General features: G+C 37.6%; 1 protein-coding gene across 1 annotated transcript in view; it reads left to right on the forward strand.

The window, feature by feature from the left end:
* CCDC150 (coiled-coil domain containing 150) overlaps positions 1–23,504 on the forward strand; it is a 95,406-nt gene that overhangs the window by 9,603 nt on the left and 62,299 nt on the right. Inside the window, 6 exon segments of the mRNA XM_017869300.1 lie at positions 9,658–9,878; positions 9,983–10,161; positions 11,771–11,839; positions 18,790–18,906; positions 19,933–20,062; positions 23,004–23,047. Of these exon segments, the coding sequence (XP_017724789.1) occupies positions 9,658–9,878; positions 9,983–10,161; positions 11,771–11,839; positions 18,790–18,906; positions 19,933–20,062; positions 23,004–23,047 (760 nt within the window).

A 23,504-nucleotide genomic window follows, 5' to 3' on the forward strand; every position in this document is an offset into this window, starting at 1 on the left:
CAGTGGTTTGTAGTTCTCCTTGAAGAGGTCCTTCACATCCCTTGTAAGTTGGATTCCTAGGTATTTTATTCTCTTTGAAGCTAGTGTGAATGGGAATTCATTTATGATTTGGCTCTCTGTTTGTCTGTTATTGGTGTATAAGAATGCTTGTGATTTTTGCACATTGATTTTGTATCCTGAGTCTTTGCTGAAGTTGCTTATCAGCTTAAGGAGATTTTGGGCTGAGACGATGGTGTTTTCTAAATATACAGTCATGTCATCTGCAAACAGGGACAATTTGACATACTTAATTAGGTACCTAATTATCACACCTTAAATATTTAACATGTTTTATGTATCACTTGTTTCTACATAACAAGAAAAGGTTTATGAAAAATCCATATTAAAATAAACAACAATTAAAAAGTCAGTGGTCCTCATTTATCCCACATTGGCCTCATCTTTACCTAATAACAAGAAATATATTTAAAATTGAAATGGTTAATAAATGCTTGTTAACTAAAGAGTCTATTCTTTTTTCTTTTTTTATATTTCATTTTTAATTGACAAATAATTGTATATATTTATGGGGTAAAATGTAATGCTATGATGCATGCATACATTGTAGAATTATTGAATCAGGCTAACTAACATATCTATTACCTCACATACTTATTTCCTTGTGGCAAAAAGATTTAAAATTACTCTTTTAAGAATTTTGAAATATGCAATACATTATTATTAATTATACTCAATGTACTTTGCAGTGGATCGCTAGAACTTATACCTCCTCTTAAACTGGAGCTTTGTACTCTGATGAACAATCTCTTCTTTCCCTATCTACCTCCTCTCCTTTACCCAGCCTTTGTTAACTACTGTTCTACATTCTACTTCTGTGAGTTTGACTTTTTAAGATTTACATATAAGTGAAATCATGCATATTTGTTTTTCCATGCCTGGCTTATTTCCCTATTGATGGGCATTTAGGTTGTTTCTGTATCTTGGCTATTGTGAATAGTGCTATATCCCTTTATATAGGAGTGCATATATCCCTTTAACATACTAATTTCAATTCCTTAGGATGTGTACCCAGAAGTGGGATTGCTGGATCCTATGGCAGTTCTGCTTTTAGTGTTTTGAGAAGCCTCCATACTGTTCTCCAAAATGGCTATACTAATTTACATTCCCATCAGCTGTGTACAGGAGATTCCCTTTTCTCAGTACCCTTGCCAACTTGTTATCTTTCATCTTTTTGATAATAGCCATTCTAACAGGTGTGAGGTTTTCTCATTGTGGTTTTAATTTGTATTTCCCTGATGATTTGTGATGTTGAGTTTTGTTTTTATGTATCTGTTGGCCATTTGTATGTCTTCATTTGAGGAATGTCTATTCTGGTTTTTTGCCCATGTTAAAAAAATAAGGTTGTTTTCTTATTATTGAGTAGTTTGAGTTTCTTGTATATTTTGAATATTAGTCCTTTATCAGATGTATGATTTGCAAGTATCTTCTCCCAATCTGTGAGATGTTTCTTCATTCTGGTGATTGTTTCCATTGCTGTGCAGAAGCCTTTTAGTTTGATGCATTCCTATTTGTCTATTTTTGCTTTTGTTGCCTGTGCTTTGGGAGTCATATCCAAGAATTCATTGCTGAGACCAATGTTAAAGAGGTTTTCCCTTATGTTTTCTTCTAGTAGTTTCAGTTTCAGGTCTTATGTTTTACATTTGTCTTTAATCCATTCTGAGCTGATTCTAGTATATGGGGTGAAATAAGGGCCCAATTTCATTCTTCTATATATGGATAGCCAGTTTTCCTAGTACTTGATTGAAGAGACTGTCCTTTCCCATTGTGTATTCTTGGCACCTTTGTTGAAAATCAATTGACCATAAATGCATAGGTTTACTTCTGGGCTGCCTATCATATTTCGTTGAGATATGTGTTGTTATGTAGAAATGTTTAGATATACAAATACTTACCATTGTTTTACATTTGCCTACAGTATTCAGTACAGTAACATGCTATACTGGTTTATAGCCCAGGAGATATAGCCTAGGTATGTTGGACAGTGTATCTTTTTGTGCAGATACTGTGCTCTCTTTATTACTATATCTTTATAATATATTTGAAATTAGCTAATGTGCTGCCTCCACCTTTGTTATTTTTGCTCAGGATTGGTTTGGCTATTTTGGGGGTCTTTTGTGGTTCCATATGAATTTTCAGGTTTTTCTATTTCTATGAAGAATGACATTGGGATTTTAATAGGGATTGCAGTGAATCTGTAGATGACTTTGGGTATTATAGACGTTTTCACAGTATTAATTCTTTTAATCCATAAACCTGGGATATCTTTCAATTTACAGTCATGTGGCACATAAGGTCCTTTCAGTCAGTGACAGAGTGTGTATTAGATGGTAGTCCCATAAGACTGTAATGGAGCTGAAAAATTCCTATTATCTGGTGATGTCATAGCCATGGTAACATTGCAGTGCAAGGCATCACCTTTTCTATGTTTAGATATACAAATACTTACCATTGTTTTACATTTACCTACAGTATTCAGTACAGTAACATGCTATACCGGTTTATAGCCCAGGAGATATAGCCTAGGGAGTGGGCTATAGCATCTATGTTTGTGTAAATGTACTCTATGATGTTTGTACAATGACAAAATCACCTAACAACACATATCTCAGAACGTATCCTTGTCATTGCATAACTCATTACTGTATTTGTGTCATCCTCAATTTCTTTCATCAGCCTTTTAGAGTTTTCATTGTACAGATCTTTCACCTCCTTGGTTAAACTTATTCCTCAGTAGTTTTTTTTTTGATGCTCTTGTAAATGGGATTATTTTCTTAATTTCTTTTTCAGATAGTTCATTGTTAGTGGATAGAAATGCTACTGATTTTTTGTATGTTGATTTTGTATCCTGCAACTTGACTGAATTCATTTATTGTAATCATTTTTTGGTAGAGTCTTTAGGGTTTTCTGTACATAAGATTTTGTATGTCTTCAACAAAAAGAGACAATTTCACTTCTTCCTTTCCTGTTTGGATTTCTTTTATTTCTTTTTCTTTTCTAATTGCTTTGGCTAGGACTTAAAACAGTACATTGAATAGAAGTGGTAAGAATGGGCATCCTTATCTCAGTCCTGATCAGAAGCTTTCAACTTCTCACCATTGAGCATGATGTTAGCTGTAGGCTTATCATATATGGCCTTTATTATGTTGAAGTACATTCCTTCTATACCTTTGATGTTGAGAGTTTTTATTATGAAACTATTGAATTTTGTTAAATGCTTTCTCTGAATCTATTGAGATGATTATATAATTTTTATCCTTCATTCTATTAATACAGTGGATCACATTTATGGATTTGCACATGTTGAACTGTTGTTACATCTCAGGGATGAATCTCACTTCATCGTGGTGAATGATCCTTTTACTGTACCGTGGAATATGGTTTGGTAGTGTTTTTTTTGTTTGTTTGTTTTTTGTTTTGTTTGTTTTTGAGACCGAGTCTTGCTGTGTCACCCAGGTTGGAGTGCAGTGGTGCAGTCTTGGCTCACTGCAACCTCTGCCTCCTGGGTTCAAGCAATTCTCCTGCCTCAGCCTCCTGAGGATCTGGGATTACAGGCATGTGCCACCACGCCTGGCTAATTTTTGTATTTTCAATAAATACAGGGTTTCCCCATGTTGGTTAGGCTTGTCTCAAACTCCTGGTCTCGTGATCTGCCCGCCTCGGCCTCCCACAGTGCTGGGATTACAGGCATGAACCACTGTACCAGCCGCTGATGTTTTTATTGATAATTTTTGCGTCTGTATTCAGGAATATTTACCTGTAATTTTCTTTTCTTTTAGTGTCTTTGTCTGCCTTTAATTTCAGGGTAATGCTGACCTTGTAAAATGAATTTGATGTATTCCCTCCTCTTCAATGTTTTGACAGCTTGAAAAGAATTGGTATTCTGCATTAAATGTTTGGTAGAAATTCGCAGTGATGCCATCTGGTACTGGGTTTTTATTTGATAGGAGGAAACTTTTTATTACTGATTCAATCTTCTTACTCTTTATTGGCCTGTTCGGATTTTCAGTTTCTTCATTATTCAGTCTTGGTAGGTTACATGTTTCTAGGAATTAATCCATTTCTTCTAGTTATCCAATGTGTTCTCATTTTGCTGTGTGGTTATTCTGAGGATTGCAAAAAAACACAATAGGCTATTTTAAAGTGATAACAATTTAAGTTTTACTGCGTGCCCGAACTCCACACTTTCACTCTCCCTGCTCTCACTATTTATGTTCTTAATGTCACAAATTACATGTGTTTATAATGTGTATCTCTTAGCAAATTATTGTAGCTATAGTTGTTTTTATTAGTTTTGTCTTTTAACCTGTATACTAGAGATATAATTGATCAATAACCTGCTATTACAGCATTAGAGTGATTTGAATTTGACAGTGCTTTTACTAGTGATTTTTATGCTTTGTTTTTCCTTCAGCTTGAAGAACTTTCTTTAGCTTTTCTTGTAAGGTAGTGGCAATAAACTCCTTCACCTTTTGTTTGTCTGAGAAAGTCTTTATTGCCCCTTTGTTTTTGAAAGATAGCATTGCTGAGTATAGTATTCTTGGCTGACAGTTGTATTTTTCTTTCGGGATTTTGACTGTATATTCCACTTTCTTCTTGCCTACTAGGTTTCTGTTGAAAACTTCATTGATAGTCTAATATGGGTTCTCTTGTATGTAACAAGCTACTTTTCCCTTGATGCTTTTAAAAATCTTTGTTTTTAACTTTTGACAATTTGATGTCAATGTGTCTGCATTAGTCCATTCTGCATTGCTATAAAGGAATACTTGAGACTGGGTAATTCATAAAGAAGAGAGATATATTTGGTTCATAGTTCTGCAGGCTGTAAAAACATGGTGCCAGCAACTACTCAACTTCTGTTGAGGCCTCAGGAAGCTTACAATCATGGTGGAAGGCAAAGGCGGAGCAGGTGAGTCACATGGTGAGAGAGGGAGCAAGAGAGAGCAGGAGGTGCCAGGCCCCTTTAAACAACCAGTGTGAACTAACAGAGTGAGAAGTCACTCATTACCATGGGGAGGGCACCAAGCCATTCATGAGGGATCTGCCCCTGTGACCTAACAGCTTCCACCAGGCCCTGCCTCTAACAATGGAGATCACATTTCAACATGAGATTTGGAGGGGACAGACATCCAAACTATGTCATATGCCCCCAAATCTCATGTTCTTCTCACACTGCAAAATATAATCATCCCTTCTCAATAGTACCCTAAAGGCTTAACTTATTCCAGTGTTAATTCAAAAGTCCCAAATCTGAATTCCAAAGTCTCATCTGAGACTCAAGGCAAGTTCTTTCCACCTATGAACCTGTAAGACAAAATGAAAGTTATTTACTTCCAAGATATAATGTGGTACAAACATGGGGTAAACATTCCCATTCCGAAAGGAAGAAATTGGCTAAAAGAAAGGAGCAGTGGGTCCTACAATTTAAAGCTCCAAAACAATCTTTGACTGTGTCCCACATCCTGGGCACACTGGTATGCCAGATAGGCTAGCAAAGCCCTGAGCAGCTCTGCCCCTCTGGTTTTGCAGGTTGCAGCCCCCGTGGCTGCTCTCAAGGGTTGGAGTTGAGTGCCTGTGGCTTTTACAGGCTCAGGGTGAAAGCTGCCAGTGGCTCTGCCCTTCTAGGGTCTGGAGGGTGGGTTCATTCCCACAGCTCCCCTGAGCAGTGCCCTCAGGTGGACCATTTGTGGGGACTCCAGTCCCATATTGCCCTTCAGTGCTGCCCTAACAAGTCTGTTGCAGGAGCAGAGCCTTTGCAGGCAGCTTCTGCATGGGCACTCACACTTTCTCATACATCCTCTGAAATCCAGGTGGAAGCTGCCAGACCTCCTTCATTCTTGCATTCCACATGCCTGCAAGCTTAGCACCACATGGAAACTACAAAGGCTTATGGCCTATGTCCTCTGAAGCAGTGGCCTGAGCTGTATTTGGGGCCCTTTGAGCCCTGGTGAGAGCTGGAACAGCCAGGATGTGGGGAGCACTCCTGAGGTGGTGCAGGGCAGTGACACCCAGTCCCCAAAACCATTCTTTCATCCTAGGCCTCTGGGCCTGTGATGAGAGGGGCTGCTTCAAAGATTTCTGAAATGCCTTCAGAGCCTTTTCCCCATTGCGTTGGCTATTAGCATCTGGCTTCCTTTTAGTCATGCTAATCTCTCTAGCAAATGGTTGCTCCACAGGCCACTTGAATTCCTTTCCTGAAAATGTTCTTTTGTTCTCTACCACATGGCTAGGCTGTAAATTTTCCAAATTTTTATATTGTGCTTCAATTTTCAATATAAGTTTCAACCTTAAGTCATTTCTTTGCTCCTATATCTAATTGTAGACTGTTAAAAGCAGCCGCCTCACTTCTGGAGCATTTTACTGCTTACAGATTTCTTCTGCTTGATACCCTAGGACATCACTCTTAAGTTCAGACTTCCACAGATCCCTAAGGGCATGGACACAGTGCAGCCAAGTTCTTTGCTAGGGTGTCACATGGGTGACCTTTACTCTATTTTCCAGTAACTTCCTCATTTTTATCTGAGACCTCATCAGCCTGTCCTCTGTCTATATCTGAGATCTCAGCAGCATGTCCTCTGTCTATATTTCTGTTGGCATTTTCATCACAACCACTTAAGTCTCTGAGAAGTTCTGCTTTCCCTTGTTTTCCTGTTTTCTTCTGAGCCCTCCAAACTCTTCCAGTCTCTGCCCATTGCCCAGTTCCAAAGCTACTTTTACATTTTCAAGTACCTTTATAGCAGTGCCTCACTATTTGTTTCCAACTTTCTGTGTTAATCTATTTTGTGTTGCTTATAAAGGAATACTTAAGGCTGGGTAATTTATAGAGAAAAGACATTTATTTGGCTTATAATTCTGCAGGCTAAAAAGCATGGCACCAGCATCTGTTTACCTTCTGATGAGGGCCTCAGGAAGCCACCAATCATGGTGGAAGGCCAAGGGGGAGCAGGTGAGTCACATGATGAGAGAGGAAGTGAGAGAAAGAGGATGAGATGCCAGGCTCCTTTAGATAGCCAGCTCTTCTGTGGACAAAAAGTGAGAACTCACTCATTGCCAAGCCATTCATGAGTGAGCTGTCCCGTGACCCAGATAGTTCCCACCAGGCCCTACCTCCAGCAATGGGGATCACATTTCAACATGAGATTCGGAGGGAACAAACATCCAAACTATATAAGTGTCTAAGTATGGGACTGTGGAACTCTGAATTTATCTTGTTTGTTGTCCTTTGGGTTTCTTGGATCTGGATTTCTATGTCCTTCCCCAGGCTCGGGAAGTTTTTTGTTATTATTTCTTCGAATGTGTTTTCTATTCCTTTCACTTTTCCTTCTGCAATTTTGATAATGGGCATATTGTTCTGTTGATGGTATCTCATAAGTTCCATAAGCTATCTTCACTCCTTTTCATTTTTTTTCTTTCTGCTCCTCACATTGGATGATTATCAGTGACCTGTCATCAGGTTTACTTATTCACTTCCACTTGATATAGTCTGCCATTGAACCCCTCTATTGAATTTTTTCAGTTCTCTTACTGTATTCTTCGGCTATATGATTTGTTGGGTACTTTTTTATACTTTCTTACTGTCTTTTGTTGAAATTCTGTTTGTTCTTGCATTATTCTCCTGACCTTGGCGAGCATCTTTATGACCATTATTTTGAATTGCCTCTTGGAAAAACCACATATCTCCATTTCAGTAGGATTGGTTTCTGGAGATTTGTCTTATTCATTTATTTGGAACATATTTTCCTATTCTTTTTTTTTTTTTTTTTTTTTAACTTTCTGTGTTGGTTTCTGTACATTGAGTAAGACAGTAACCTCTCCCAGTCTTGTCAAACTGGCCCTCATGTAGGAGATCTTACCAATTCATACAGCCAGAAATTATAATGTGTCTCTCAAATCTCTGTGTTTGTACAATCTGATATCTCTGTTTTTGGTGGCCCCAGAAGATTAAGATGTGCCGAGTCTTGTTAGTACCATGAGAGCAGTAAGACAGAAGCCACGCTCTCTAGATGCAGCTGAAAATGTTAGGGTGTTAGATGCATGTTCCAGTTCCTTCTATCCTCAGGGTGAAGCTGAGAGCAGGTATTTATCCCTTATTGCACTAAAGCAGGCATTATCTATCTGCACTAAGGCAGGCATTTCTCTCTCTCTACTCTAAGCCAGGGAGAAGCTCTGTGGCAAATACCTATACTACTGTCATTCAGACTACATCCTCTGAGGGTACGGCACTGGGAGTGGGCCCGTTGTATGTCTACCTTTTTGTTTTCTGTGGTCTAGAGAGACTTGAAAATGCACAGCCAAATCAGCTTCCAGAGCTGGGTGGCTAAGGAGGTAGTCCTTGTATGAGAGCTGTAGGAGTTATGTCACTTGATGAGTGGACAAACTACTTTTAGGAAGCTTCTGTAGACTTGGAGTTATTGCTAGGGCAAGCTAGGGGAGAAGTCTTGGCAAGTACCAAGCTCTCATTTAGGCTGCCAGAGGTGTATTGTTTGCCTGCCCCGTTAATTCCCTGATGCAAGTTAGTTAGAAGCCAGACCATCAAGTATTCACTGGGAGAATGTATAGAGAAATCCTTATTAGTGAAAACCAGAACTGTGTGTTTCAGCCCTTTCTCCGCACTGCTTCCAAGAAGTGTGGTCCCTGGAACTGCTTGCACTTCTGTTTAAAACCACCTCTTAGTATTGTGATTTGGGAAGATTCTCATATGAGACTCTCGTATTCCTAATCCTTTCTGTCCCTAGAGCTACGAGGTTTAAAATGCAGTCCCTCAAGTAGAAGTTATAAAAGTTAGGGCGCTTGATGCATGGAAAAAGTTTTTCCAGGAGGAATTGGTAGACTGTAGTTATTGATGGAGTGAGCCAGGGGAATAGGCTTGGGGGCTGCCAAACTCCCCTTTAGGCTGCCAGAGGTTATGTTTGTCAGCCCAGTTAATTCCCTGATGCAGGCTTGTATGAAACTCAACTGGTAACAGCAGCAGTTGACAGAGTACATTGGCAAACCCCTTCCAGGCAGAAACTGGGAGCTTTGAGTTGTAGGCCCTTCTCTATCCTGATCCTGGGGGATGAAGCCTCTGTAAGTGCCTACACACCCATGTGTAATCACCTCTGTGTTCTGTGGTCTAGGGAGACTCGGGTATGCCTAATCACTTCTGCTCCTAGAGGCAGGTGAATTCAGAGCCACACTGTGGGGAATCTTAGAGTTAGGGTGCTAAATATGAGGTCCAAACGCTTCTCTCCTCAGGGAGAGAATACGTGTTGGGGATACCTTCTTAATTGGATGGCACAGTTCCTGGGGTGAGGTTTGGACCTGAGTGTGCGTCAGCTTTTCCTACCTAGTCAATGTGGATATTTTCTCAGTTACCAGATACAGAAGAGTCTCTCAACTTGTTTCTGACTTTCCCTCAGAGGGAATTGATCTGTGTCAATTAATCACTTCTCGGAGGGAATTGATTAGCATGTCCCTGCGTGGAGGGAGAGTCAGAAGCCCACCATGTTCGTGGGCTCCAATTATTATTCTTATTGGAAATGTTACATTGACTCAGTTTTGGGCATTACCGTAGTAGAAATTGCATTGCATAATATTGTTATTTTGGGATCTTTGTCCCAGAGGCTATTTGGAGGCTCCAAACTGTTTAGAAGACCTGGACAGCCAGAAAGTCATTAGTCCTATCCAAAATGAAGCAATTTGTGCAGGAAAAACAGATATTTTATGGAAGAACTGTGAGTTTCTGGTAAATCGAATGTGCCGTCTTGAAAGCCTCATTCAGTCCTTGAAGATGAACATCTTCCGGCTGCAAACTGAAAAGGATTTGAATCCTCAGAAAACAGGTATAGAGATAAGAATCATCAGAAATGTGGTCCTGTGTAGGTGCTTGATTTTCTCTACTGACCTTCTTTCTGCTGCTTGGTGCCCCTCTTGTGCTGTCTGGTAGCTTTTCTGAAAGATCGACTGAATACAGTACAGGAAGAGCATTCTAAGGACCTGAAGCTGTTGCATCTTGAAGTTATGAATTTGCGCCAGCAACTGAGAGCTGTACAAGAGGAAGAAGACAAGGCACAAGATGAGGTGCAAAGATTGACTGCCACTCTGGAGATTGCCTCGCAAACAAAGGTTTGAGTCTAAGAGTTCTGAAGTGTAAACACACTGTTAGGTGTTAGCTGGAGGAGGCAACAGACCTATGACACTGACTTTTAAAAATAGGTGATGTCGATACGAGGATTCTTGGCATTTGACATTTGGCATGTTGATTTGAGGATTCTTGGCCTATTAGATTTGCACTGTACAACTCTTACCCCATACAAGTGATGGTGTGGGTCCAGAGGTATGAGATAGAGCCTGTGCTCTTCAGGAACTCATATGCTAGTTGGGAGAACAAGCCACAGCATGAAAAATTCAAAAGGGAAAAATAAGTATAGAAAGTGTTACAGAACAGTATAGTATAGGACAAAAAGTGAATATTGCCAAGTAAGGGCTTTGTGTTCAGACATGTTTGAGAGGGTGAGGATGCCCTATCTGGAATAGATTAGGCAGGCTTCAGGGAAGGCATAGGACCTTTAGAAGCAAAGTGTAGGGGTGAGGACATTTCAAGGAGCACACGCAGAGGCAGCAAAGAATAAGGACTACTTGGAAAAGAAACTAACAATGTTGTTCTCCCTTCATGGGCTAGGCAATGTAATAGATATTCCACGTGTTATTTTGTGTAATCTTTGCAAAATCTTGTGAATAGGATATTATTGTCCCCATTTTTTTAACAATGATAGTACTGGGTCCCTGGGATAAATCACTTGTCCAAGATCACACATGCCTGTTATCTTCTTGTTACCCAGGTTTGAACCTGGATCTTTCTACTGGGTACAGCTAGGAGAAATATATAAACTAGCCTTACAAGAGTGAGGATTTGTTTGTGGGAAATAAGTTGGATATTAGCTAGCAATGACATTATACAGCATCTGAAAATCACGAATAATTAGTAGTTGGGGTTGATCCTATGGGGAGTGATTAAGATTTTTGATATGGAAGTGACATAATGAAAACAGGAAAACAAATTTAGCAATATAGAGGGAGAGAAACTGGAGGCAGGGAAACCAATTAGGAATCCATAGCATTATTTGAGGCATGAGCCAAATTAGGTCTGAGCTAGGGTTGTGGCATTTTGAAAGGAAAGAGGAATGTTCTGTAAAAAAAAAAAAAAGATATGCTAGAATATGGTACTGGGAAGGACTGAAGGCAGTAAATAAAGAAGGCAAAGATGGTTCTGAGGTTTTACATCTGAGATTGTGGTGCCATTTATCTTAATAGAGAATAAGTAGGGAAAGCTGTGTTTTTCATCCTCAGCTTGTAAGCACGAATAATATTTGAAGCTGGAAAAAATAGAGTTCTTTAAAAAATTAAGAATATATCCTGTAAGTAAAATGTCTGTCAATTGCCAGATTGACCTCTAATTATTGAATTTTATGTAGGAGGTGGGTGCAAGTAATCACTGTTTATGATATAAAAGAGGAAATTATAGAAATCATGTATCAAAGTAATAAAATAGCTTTCCTGTTAAATAACTCATGGTAATAATTACTTCAGACTTATAACAAAGACTATTTATAACCATATTAAAAATAGCATTTATAGGTTGCCAGAAAAAAACCTGATTTGATCTGATATACCGATAGACAATTTCTTCCTGTCATTTCAGATTATTTAGAATCTTTTCTCCTTCTGCTTTTAGAAGAATGCAGCCATTGTTGAAGAGGAACTGAAGACCACAAAACGTAAAATGAACCTTAAAATTCAAGAGGTAAGACAAAAAGATGGAGGGTGGAGGAGGTGTTGGAATTGCAGAGGGGAAATCAAGGAAGCAGAAAGAGAGAATGAAAAGAAACCTTTGAAGAAGAAAATATGTGACTATGTAGTAGGAAGACTTTAAAAATATGCCACATTGAATTCAAGTGAAAGTGCCTGCCCTTACATGACATTAAGACTTCCTTTTACCTCAATACTGGCATGAAACTAGAAATAAAAAATAAATGCTTTGTGAGCCAGGAAGGAATAGTTACCACTTGTGGCTGCCCATATACTATAATTAAGTGGACACTTTCATGCAAAGGCCTTTTAAAGTTGTATTTAAAATAAAAAACTATTAATAAGTCTGTTCATCTAATTTTACCTTAAACTTTCATTTCAGCTTGTTTTTTAGTAGATAGCAGATTGGGAAATATGAAGTAGGTGGCTGCTAAAAGCTGTTGGACTAAAAATTTGCAGCTGAAAACAGTGGAAGAATCTGTAGAATTGCTAACTCAATATACTCTGGCAGTGGCCTGAAACCTCAATATTCCCTGACATAATAGTATTAATAATTGATGTTCAAATCAAATGGGTCAAATTATATTTAAAAGATTCTGTTAATACAAAATAGAGAAGTAGACATACTTTTTAGGAAAATTCTTATGCAAAACTATTTTTAAGGTTATAAATTTTAGTGCTTAGGTGGTAAGCATAGGTATTTGGAAAATTGCATTATATTAAGTACTTTATTTGCCAGTAATTACTGATAAAAGCTTGATTGTTCATAGTTAGAATGTATTGAATTTATTTTTAAGATATTTTAATAGACTATTTTTAGGGCAGTTTTAGGTTCACAGAAAAATTATGCAGAAAACACAGAGTCCTGTATACCCCTCTCACCACTCCCGCAGTTTCACTGTTATTAACATCTTGCTTTAGTATGGTACTTTTGTAACATTTGATGAGCCAATATTGAGCCATCATTTAGTGAAATATGTTAAGATTCACTATTCATCATGCTGTAAAGTTCTATGGGTTTGACAAATGCATAACACCATGTATTTATCATTATAGGATCACACAGAATAGTTGCACTGCCCTGAAAATGCCCTGTGCTTCACCTACCCATCCCTCCTCATGTCTTCCCCTGAGCCCCTGACAACCACTGATCTTTTTTTTTTTTTTTTTTTTGAGACAGAGTCTGGCTCTGTTGCCCAGGCTGGAGTGCAGTGGCTGGATCTCAGCTCACTGCAAGCTCCGCCTCCCGGGTTTATGCCATTCTCCTGCCTCAGCCTCCCGAGTAGCTGGGACTACAGGCGCCTGCCACCTTGCCCAGCTAGTTTTTTGTATTTTTTAGTAGAGACGGGGTTTCACCGTGTTAGCCAGGATGGTCTCGATCTCCTGACCTCATGATCCGCCCGTCTTGGCCTCCCAAAGTGCTGGGATTACAGGCTTGAGCCACTGTGCCCGGCCAACCACTGATCTTTTTATCGTCTCTCTAGTTCTGTTATTATTGGAATCATACAGTATGTATGTAGTCTTTTTGTACTGGCTTCTTTTATAGCATATGGGCTTAAAGTTCCTTCATGTTTTTTCATGGTTCAGTAACTCATTTCTTTATATAGCTGAACAATATTCTATTGTATGTACTGCAATTTGTTTATCCATTCACCTATTGAAGGACATATTGGTTGCTTCCAGTTTTTGGCAATTATGAATAAAGCTGCTATAAACATTGTGTGCAGGTTCTTACATAGACATAAGTTTCCCACTCATTTGGGCAAATATAATACCCAGGAATGCAATTGCTGGATCATCTGGTAAGCCTATGTTTAGCTTTGTATGAAGCTGCTAACCTGTCTTACAAAATGACTGTATCGTTTGCATGCCCATCAGCAAGGAATAAGGGTTATGGTTGCTGCACATCCTCACCAGAATTTGGTCTTGTCAGTGTTTTGAATTTTTGCCATTCCAGTGGGCGTGTAGTGGTATCTTGTTTTGATTTTCAATCCCTAATGATAAAATGACATTGAGAATCATCTCATGTGTTTATTTGCCATCTGTATATCTCCTTTGGTGAGTTATCTGTTAGACTCCTACCCCATTTTGTAACTGGGTTATTTCTTATTGTTGTGTTTTAAGAGTTCTTTGTATATTTTGGATACCAGTCCTTTATCAAAGTTGTGTTATGCAGTTATTTTCCCCTACTCTGTAGCTTATCTTTTTATGCTCTTAGCTGTCTTTCACAGAGCAGGAACTTTTAATTTTAACGAAGTCCAGTATATCAATTTTTTTCTTTCATGGATCGTAATTTTAGAATTGTATCTAAAAAGTCTACAAACCCAAGTCGCTAAGATTTTCTCTTGTGTCATCTTCTAAGAGATTTTATAGGTTTTCGTTTTACATTTAGGTCTTTGATCTATTTTGAGCTAATTTTTATGAAAGGTATGAGATCTGTATCTAGATGAATTTCTTCTTGGCATGTGGATGTCCAGTGTTTCCAGCACCATTTGTTGAAAAGACAATCCTTTGTCCTTTGGATTGCCATTTAACATTATTTTTTACTGGGGAAATCTTATTCTTAATTCTTGGTTCTATGGTAAAGTTTTGAATTTTGATTAAGCTCTGTCAAAGACTTGCAAAAGTGCTATGATAGTCAAACATGGGCATTCTGAGGGTATGTGAAAAAAAGAAAGGGTGTATTAGTTTGCTGGGCTGCCATGACAGAGTCCTAAAGACTTGGTGGTATAAACAGAAATTTATTTGTTGAAGTTCTGGAGGCTTGAAGTCCAAGATCATGTTGTTAGCAAATTTGGTTTCTCCTGGCCTTTCTCCTTGGCTTGCAGGTGTCCGCCTTCTAACTGGGTCCTCACATGCTTTTCTATTTGTGTGTAGCCATCCCTGGTGTCTCTGTGTGCCCAAATCTCTTCTAATCAGGATATAGTCAGATTGCATTAGGGTACACCCCAATGGCTTCATTTTAATTTAATCACCTGTTGAAAGGCCCTGTCTCCAAAGAGAGTCTCATTGTGAGGTAGCAGATGTTCGGCTTCAACATAGGAATTTTGGAGGACATAATTCAGCCTATGACAGAGGGTTATCTGCAGATAGAAGTGTGGTATTTATCTTCCTAAGACATATGAAATATATATAAAATAGATACAAAATCTGGATGTTATAAACATTAAATGGATTAACTGATTGCCCTTAATGGTACTTCAGAAACAAATACTTCAGTAGTAAAGGATTCTTTTTGTAATGTGCTTTTGTACAGCACATTATAGGTATATCATGTATAAAAGAGGAAAATGTCTCTTTTAAAAGTGGCCGTTCTTTAAAAGTGGCTAGCTGAATGCTTTCAAGCCTACGTAATGGGGGTCACTAAAACAGAATTTAAAAGAGTGAAATATTTAATTATGAGTGAACTAGAGGTTGAATCACATTTGACAGTGATGCAACTAAAATTTAAACGAGATGATTTCCTGGGTGAGTATTTTGAAACTTTCAAGGAATACATTATATTTTGGACAAATTGTAGTACATAATTTAATACAAAGTTTAGAAAAGTATATTAAGCTGCTATATTTGAGAAAGTAATTATAATCTGATACTAAAATCTGAAAAAATATAACCACAAATAAAATGGCTCATTCTTACATAAGATTGTAATATTTAACTTATCATTGGATAAGTAAGCAATTTCTAAGCTTAAAAGAACGAAATTATAAAAGTCAATAGATTTGACCACATAAGAATACTTCTACATATAAAAGCAAAACTAATAAAGCAGTAGTCCCTAATCTTTTTGGCGCTAGGGACCAGTTTCTTGGAAGACAGTTTTTCCATGGGGTTGGGGCAGTTGAGGGGAATGGTTTTGGGATGAAACCGTTCCACCTCAAATCATCAGGCATTAGTTAGATTCTCATCAGAAGCGCGCAACCTAGATCCCTTGCATGCACCATTCACAATAAGGTTCACAGTCCTATGAGAATCTCATGCTGCCACTGATCTGACTGGAGGTGGAGCCCAGGCAGTAGGGCTGGTTCACCCACTGCCCACCTCCTGCTGTGTGGCCTGGTTCCTAACAAGCCATGGAGCAGTGCCAGTCTGTGGCCCCAGGGGTTGGGGACCCTTATAATAAGGTATTATAACACAAATAGGCAACGTGTTAATAGTTTTCCCTTTTAAAGAGTTTAACAGCCTGGGCAACATGGCAAAACCCCGTTTCTACAAAAAAACAAACAAACAAAAAAAACAGCACAATGGTGTACACCTGTGGTCCCAGATACTTAGGAGGCTGAGGTGGGAGGATCACTTGAGCCTGGGAGGTCGAGGCTGCAGTGATCATGCCACTGCAGCCTGGGCCACAGAGTGAGATCCCATCTCCAAAACCCACCACCCCAAAACTTAAAACTGCCAGGCACAGTGACTCATACCTGTAAGCTCAGCACTTTAGGAGACTGAGGCAGGAGGATTGCTTGAGCCCAGGGGTGAGACCAGCCTTGGTAACAAAATGAGACCCTGGCTCAACAACAAATTTTTTGAATTAGCTGGGCATGGTGGCACACTCCTTTAGTACCAGGTATTCAGGAGGCTGAGGTGGGAGGTTCACTTGAGCCTGGGGAGGTCAAGACTTCAGTGAGCCATGGTTGCACCATTGCACTCATCCTGGCTGACACAGTGAGACCCAATCTCAAAACAAAACAAAACAAAAAAAGTAAAATTGTCTTAAAATGCCCGAAAAACAATGGACAAAGGATAAGTATGACAGTTTATTACATAAATATATAAAGAGCTGATAACTATATTAGAAGATATTTAATCTCACAATAACCAAAGAAATCCAAAATTATTAAGATGTTAGTTTTCATTTATTAGATCAGAAGAGATTTAAGAAAATTTTAATACATAGTACTGATGAGATTTATTCAAATACTATTGATAAGGTAATAATTGGAAAATTATGAAGGTAATAATTGGAAAAAATGATTCTTATAGGAATTTATCCTTAGGAAATAATCAGAAATGTAAGGAAAGACCTGCTCACAAGTATATTCAGGAGAGCAGCATTTACAATAGTGAAAAATCGGAAAAACCTACATGTCAAATATCAAGGACATGATTAAAAATGTTATAGAGCATTTCCAAAATGAGCAATCTTGTAACAGTTTTATCCCAAGACATTTTTTACCTTTTAACTTTTAAAAAACATTCTAAAAATTATAAAATATGTTATCCATAGAGGAAAAAATGTGTACAATTTAGAAAACAGGTATAGTGTACTCTTAATGTCATCTACACTGGAGTTTTAAAATAGAATTTCTTTCAGTTTCACATCACTTCTTAAAAGGAATAGCATTCTCTGCAATTCCCATTTCAATTGGAAAGGATCTCTTTACCTAATAATAAAAGAGACTCTTAACCTTCTTTATGTTTTATGTGATTCTTTTTATAGTCATTTATTGACAAAATAAGGTCAGTGTGCCTCCAAAATAGGGAAGAAAACAAAAGTGTGTTTTCTACTCTCACGTACCTCACAGCAGAACACTTCTGGCACCCGACAACACACCAAGAAATTCTGTTCTTCAGTGGACATCAGTTGAGTGTCCTGTAATTCAATTCAGTCCTTACACTATCTACCCTGAAGACAGGTGAGGACTCAGTCTCACAAGATTGCCCCCCACTTTAGACGCCAGTTGCAAGCCCCAAGTTGTCCTTCTGACTGACTTGCAAAAAATCGGTGTTCCCATGATGCCCCTCAACAAGTTTAAATAATTTGCTAGAACAGCTCAGAGAATTCAAACACTTGACTTACATTTGCCCATTTGTTATAGAGGACATTACAAAGGATACAGCTGAGCAGCCAGATGGAAGAGATGCACAGGGCAAGGCATGTGGGAAGGGGCACAGGCCCTTTCTGGGGCTCACCACCTTCCAGGCACCTCCATGTGTTTAGCTGTCCAGAAGCACTCTGAACCCAGTTCTTTTGAATTTTTATGGAGGCCTCATTACATAGGCATGATTGATTAAATCACTGGCCATTGACGATCAACTTACCTTCCAGCCCTTCTCCCCTCATTAGAGGTTGAGAGGAGGGGCTAGAAGTCCCAGTCCTCTAATCATGCTTTGATCTTTCTGGGGACCAGCCCCCATCCACAGCTACCTATCTTCCCTCACCCCCAGCCAATCAGTCATTAGCACACAAAAGACGCTCTTCTGAGGTGATTCCAAGTTTTTTATGAGCTATGTGCCAGGAACTAGGGTCAGAGATGAAATAATATATTTCTTATTATATCACAATATCACAGTACCCAAATTATTGGAGTGTTGGTTTGGTCTGCTACTTAATGGTTACTTCATTATTTGTTTAGACCTCTAAATTCCAAAATTGAATGAAAACAGTTTCAGTAATGTTTATAATACTGCAAGATAAAAAATATATAGATAAATCAAAATACGGGAAAATAAGAGTTGAAAAATAAAGTCAGAAAATATAGAAATACAAAAAATACACAGTAAGGTAAGATACTAGTGTTTTTCAAACTTTTTTTGACAATCCATTGTTGAACATGTATTTTACACTACAACACACGTACATATACACAAACATTTCACAAAGCAGCACTTACCCTTACTACTTGCTATGCGCTCTGATATTTTCTTTCTACTCTTTTAGTTTTCCTTTTCTGAGTGCTGCTTTCAATTTACTAATGGATTTTGACCTCCATTTTAGAAAACAGACCTAAATTATAGGAGGATGAGTGCAATACGTTTGATCTACATTCCTTAGGAGGTAATCCTAGGCCTTCTAGGGAGAAACAAAAGCATGCTTCTGAGTAGTCATAAATGAATTAAGACTGGGGGTGAGATGGCATGTCTGATAAACTTCTCAGGTAACTTTGATCTTTGTTAAACTAGTATGATGTTAAATTGGTCTTGCCTAACTGTAATGTTGCTTTATAGCTAAGGAGACAACTGGCTCAGGAGAAGTACCTTAGGGAATCTTTAGAGAAATCAGCATCAGCCATGCTCCTCAAAATACAAGAAATGGGATCAGCAGTGGAGGTAGAACGAAAACAGGTAGAAAGATTTCTTCTCCTTATGTATGTTTGGGAAGTGAAACCAAACAAAAACTGGTATTTTACCTATACACTTAAAATTTTACTAATTTCCTCTAGATTTGTTAAAATATTTACTTTTTGTTAGCAATATGTTAACAATCTTACTACAGTTTTTTTTTTTTTTTAAGTTAGTGCAAACTAAGACCCTAATGTCATTATTCAAAACTCTTAATTTATGAATCAGAGAGCTAAGGACCAGAAAAGTTAATTTACCTCAGGCTTTATAGAGGTGAACTCTTGGCTCCTAAAAGAAAGATAAAGTATTTTTCCATTATACCATACAATCTCTGTTATAGACATTGATTTTGGAAGGCATTGCCCTGGTCTCATGCTGTGTATGTCTGCCATGGATAGAAAATAAAGACTAATGCGATCTAACACTGGAAGCAAAGAATATCAATAAGTAAAACAATTAGGACTCTATTTACGCTGCTGTTTTCAGTTATCATTATTTTAACATATTTTGGCCTTCATATTTATTTGAAGTACCTACAAATAATTTAGAATACTTTAACTGAGTCAATTCATAGTTTCATTTTTAATATAATTGGATGACATAATCTTTATTATTTTAACGAATGGAAAAAGTTTCCCTTCATAACTGAATTATAACAAGGATTCTACTTTAGGAATTTGCAAATGATCCTTTGTTGCCATAACTTGCAATGCCAATATGGTAGCCATTAGCCACATATGGCTGTTTAAATAAAATAAAATATTTATTTCTTCATGCACTAGCCACATTCAGGTGCTCCATAGCCACTTGTGGCTAGTGGATTGTTGCACTGGAAAGTGCGCAGAAGGTTCTATTGGATGGCACTGCTCCAAGACCACATTCTGTTGAGATTTTAGCTATAACATAGACTAACTTCTCGTTGCTTCTCAGTGACATTAAGATTGGAATGTTGCCTTATGCATGTGCTATAAGGCAACTTATTAGAAATCTTTATCTTATAGAAAAGGAGTTTTTCTTATACAATTTCAGGTGCACATTTTGCAGCAAAACTGCATTGCTCTACATGATTCTATACAGAGCACTCAAGAACTACTGGCCCAGGAACAACAACAAAAAGAAGAGTTGGAGACTGCTACTTCACAGCTCAAATCTGATCTAAGTATGAAAATAGATGCTAGAAATCACCTTCTTGTTAGTTTTTTGAGATTTCATGGAAAAACTCTTAAGATCCCAAATTCTTGAAGTGGCCCGTGTTATTGGTATTTCCCACAGTGCTGTATGGAAAACATTGGGGATTTCCCTTCTACCTGTAGTACTGAGACAGAGAAGGAATGTTGTTAATAGTATATTTGACTCTCTTAATTGTAAACTATTCCTTATTTGTTTTTTTCCAGCTTGTTTGTGGACCTGGGAATATTTGGTTTCTAGACATCTGGCTTGAATATTGGGCAAAAAAGTAAAACAATAGATTGAATATTGGATAATAAAATATTAATAAGGAAGTAAGGCCCCAAATCCTTGATAACTTAGGGATTCTGTCAGTTCATCATGTCAGATTCTCCATTCTTCATGTTATCAATCTATTTTGATTAACTTATATTTGTAGAGATGGATAGTTGTACCTTAAAGAGAGCTTAGATTAATCTCTTTTTATAGATGAGTCCTCAAAGATGACAGAGCTGGGAAATGAAAGAGCCTGGACTTGATCTGAAGGTGTTTGGTCATGTTCTAACCCATCAGCCTTTTATCATATTACTGTTGCTAGTACTTCATTATAAAGCAGTTTCCAGATAGTCTCAATGACAGAGGTCATTGAGATACAAGGACAGTGCTTCATGTGATTAATACATCATGGTTTACATCGAACTTTCACATAAATTATTTCATTCAATACTCAAAGCTGTCTTTCCAGACTTACAAAAGGAAAAAATGGCAAAGTAAGACCTAGAACTGGATCTTCTAACTCCAAGCTAGTGTACTCTCCAGTTCACCTTCTGTACTCTGTGGCTGTAATGGGGCCAGAGAATACCAAAAAGGAAATGGAAATTATAAAAAATATAGAGCAAGAGTAATCTATTCAATGTTTTGACTTACTGCTTTTAGCAGAAAATATTCCCTTATAGTAGTGAATTACTGTGTGAAGTTCTCACTGACAATGCCCCTGGATAATTTTCTGTCTTCCTGTAATTGTGTGCCTACAAAAATATATGTACATTTTATGGTGCTGCCACATTATCTCATTTGAGCACTGCAACAACCTGTCAGAAAGATAAGAAAATACACACATTCTATAGAAGATGTAAAAGGGGGCTGGGCCCGGTGGCTCACGCCTGTAATCCCAGCACTTGGGGAGGCCAAGGCAGGTGGATCATGAGGTCAGGAGATTGAGAGCATTCTGGCTAACACAGTGAAACCCCATCTCTACTAAAAATACAAAAAATTAGCCAAGTGTGGTGGCACGCACCCGTAGTCCCAGATATTCAGGAGGCTGCCAACTACTTGGGAGGCCGAGGTTGCAGTGAGCCGAGATTGTGCCATTGCACTCCAGCCTGGGCGACAGAGCAAGACTCCATTTAAAAAAAAAAAAAGAAGATACAAAAGGATCTACACTGACTGTACCCAAAGACCCACAGCAAGTAGAATTAGAATAGCTGGGCCTAAAACAGTTATCTATTAGTTGGCCCTCTGAATTTTTATGTTACTTTCTTGTTGGATTAATGCTTTATTTTTGAATTTTATAAAGAATTTGTGCAACACTATTAAAAAACCAAGATTAAAACAACAATTCAAACTGACATGAGGAAAAGGAAGCCCGTCTGAATGCCAACTAGGTGCATAATACTGAATTATAGACTTGACATATATGCAATTTTATTACTTTAAGGTACAAGTAGTTATTCAAGCTACATTAATAAAAGGAATGCCTTTAAATATTTGCTTCAATGAATTTAAACATGTAATTAAGTTTATTAACAATAAGCAGATTATATACAGATTTATAGTACTTACCATGAATAAATTGTTCTTCCAAGTAAGATAAACACTCCCCTTTCATTCTTACTTTGATTAGTAGAATTTTCCCAAGGTCATCTAGTTCATCTTTTTTCTCCTTCATGTATTTTAAGTTTGAGTTTATTCTGTTGAATTGTGGATTCATATGTTCAAAAGTATAGTTTTCTAAGGTATATCCTATATAAAATGTCCCTTTTCATATGTTTTATAATTTCTGGCTTTAGAATATTTAAGTGAAACAAGACTGATAGATCACTATGAATTTTTCTGTGAAGGCAAAACATTACTCTCAGATAAGTTTACGCTTTTTGGCTGCTAGTATATAATGCCAAACTGTTCCACAAGTTTTAGTCTTTGGTTTTCTTTTCATTTGTGCATGCTCTGAGTGGTTTCAGATCTGTTTTTCCATACAAAATCATCCTCCTGAGTTCTAGACCAGTATCTGACTGACAACTAAATATCTACATTTGGATGCCTTGCAGATATATCAAAACACATAGAAAACTTAAGTGTTTCACTCATTCTGTCCCCAAAACCTGCTCCGTGGTCTGTATTCCCTATTTAGCTGAAGAGTCCACTGTTCACCCTGCTGCCCAAGATGTTCTCCTTGTCTCATCTGTTGATTTTACCCCACTAGTAAGCCACCAAGTCCAGAAGTGCTCTCTGTTTACTGTTTCACACATCTGTTTTTCCACTGTGTCTCTGTTGTCATGACCAGTAAGAGTCAGTCCTCATTATCATTACTTTATTGAATTGTCATTTACTCATGTGTCAGTTACTTTAACAGCTACTAAATTCATCTCCTTGCCTTTATTGTACCTCTGTTAGAGTGATCTCTCTAACAGAATCTTTTGATCATGCCCCTCCTCAGCTTAAAATCCTTCAGAGACCTCATTTACCATTGCAAATGACTGTGGACTAGTTTCTTGATAATTCCATAACAGTTTCTAGTCTATAAAAATATGATAGAAATAGTTGGGTTCTCCTTATCTCTACAAAAAATAGACATAAAATATTTAAAGCTTCTCACTATGTGATTTCAATGTAGCAAGTTACTATTATCATAGTTGTGTGTAATTTTGTTTTAGCTTCTAGAGATGACCTCATTTCCAAGTTGGTTGAAGAAAATAAGGTGAGTTGTGAAGTTGTGGAGTACAGAGGTGGTCTTTCCTCTCTTCGCTAAGTCCTGTTTCTTCCATGTTGGCTTACAGTGCTTCTTATTCTCATAAAAGTTTTATAAAAAAAAGTTTCATGTAAATGAGTAGTATATTTAGGATAATAGTGTTAGGAACTAAGAAATCATTTCATGAAGGTTATTAGAGTTTGAAAATGTCAGTTGGCAAAATAATAAGATTTATTTGTGTTTTTTGCCTATTGCAAGCTAATTGTTTAAAATAAACTTAATGTAAAAAATATAACTACTTTTTGGTGTTGGTGGTTGCACAACAGTGTGGATGTGTTTAATGACACTATACACTTAACAGTGGTTCAAATGATAAATTTTGTCTTATGTATATATTGCCATAATTTTTAAAATTAAAAACATAATGACTTTATATCTTACTACATTTCTAAGTCTCTTGATGTGT

Source organism: Rhinopithecus bieti, unplaced genomic scaffold, assembly GCF_001698545.2.
Source record: "Rhinopithecus bieti isolate Rb0 unplaced genomic scaffold, ASM169854v2 scaffold_2572, whole genome shotgun sequence".
In the NCBI taxonomy this organism is placed as follows: domain Eukaryota; kingdom Metazoa; phylum Chordata; class Mammalia; order Primates; family Cercopithecidae; genus Rhinopithecus; species Rhinopithecus bieti.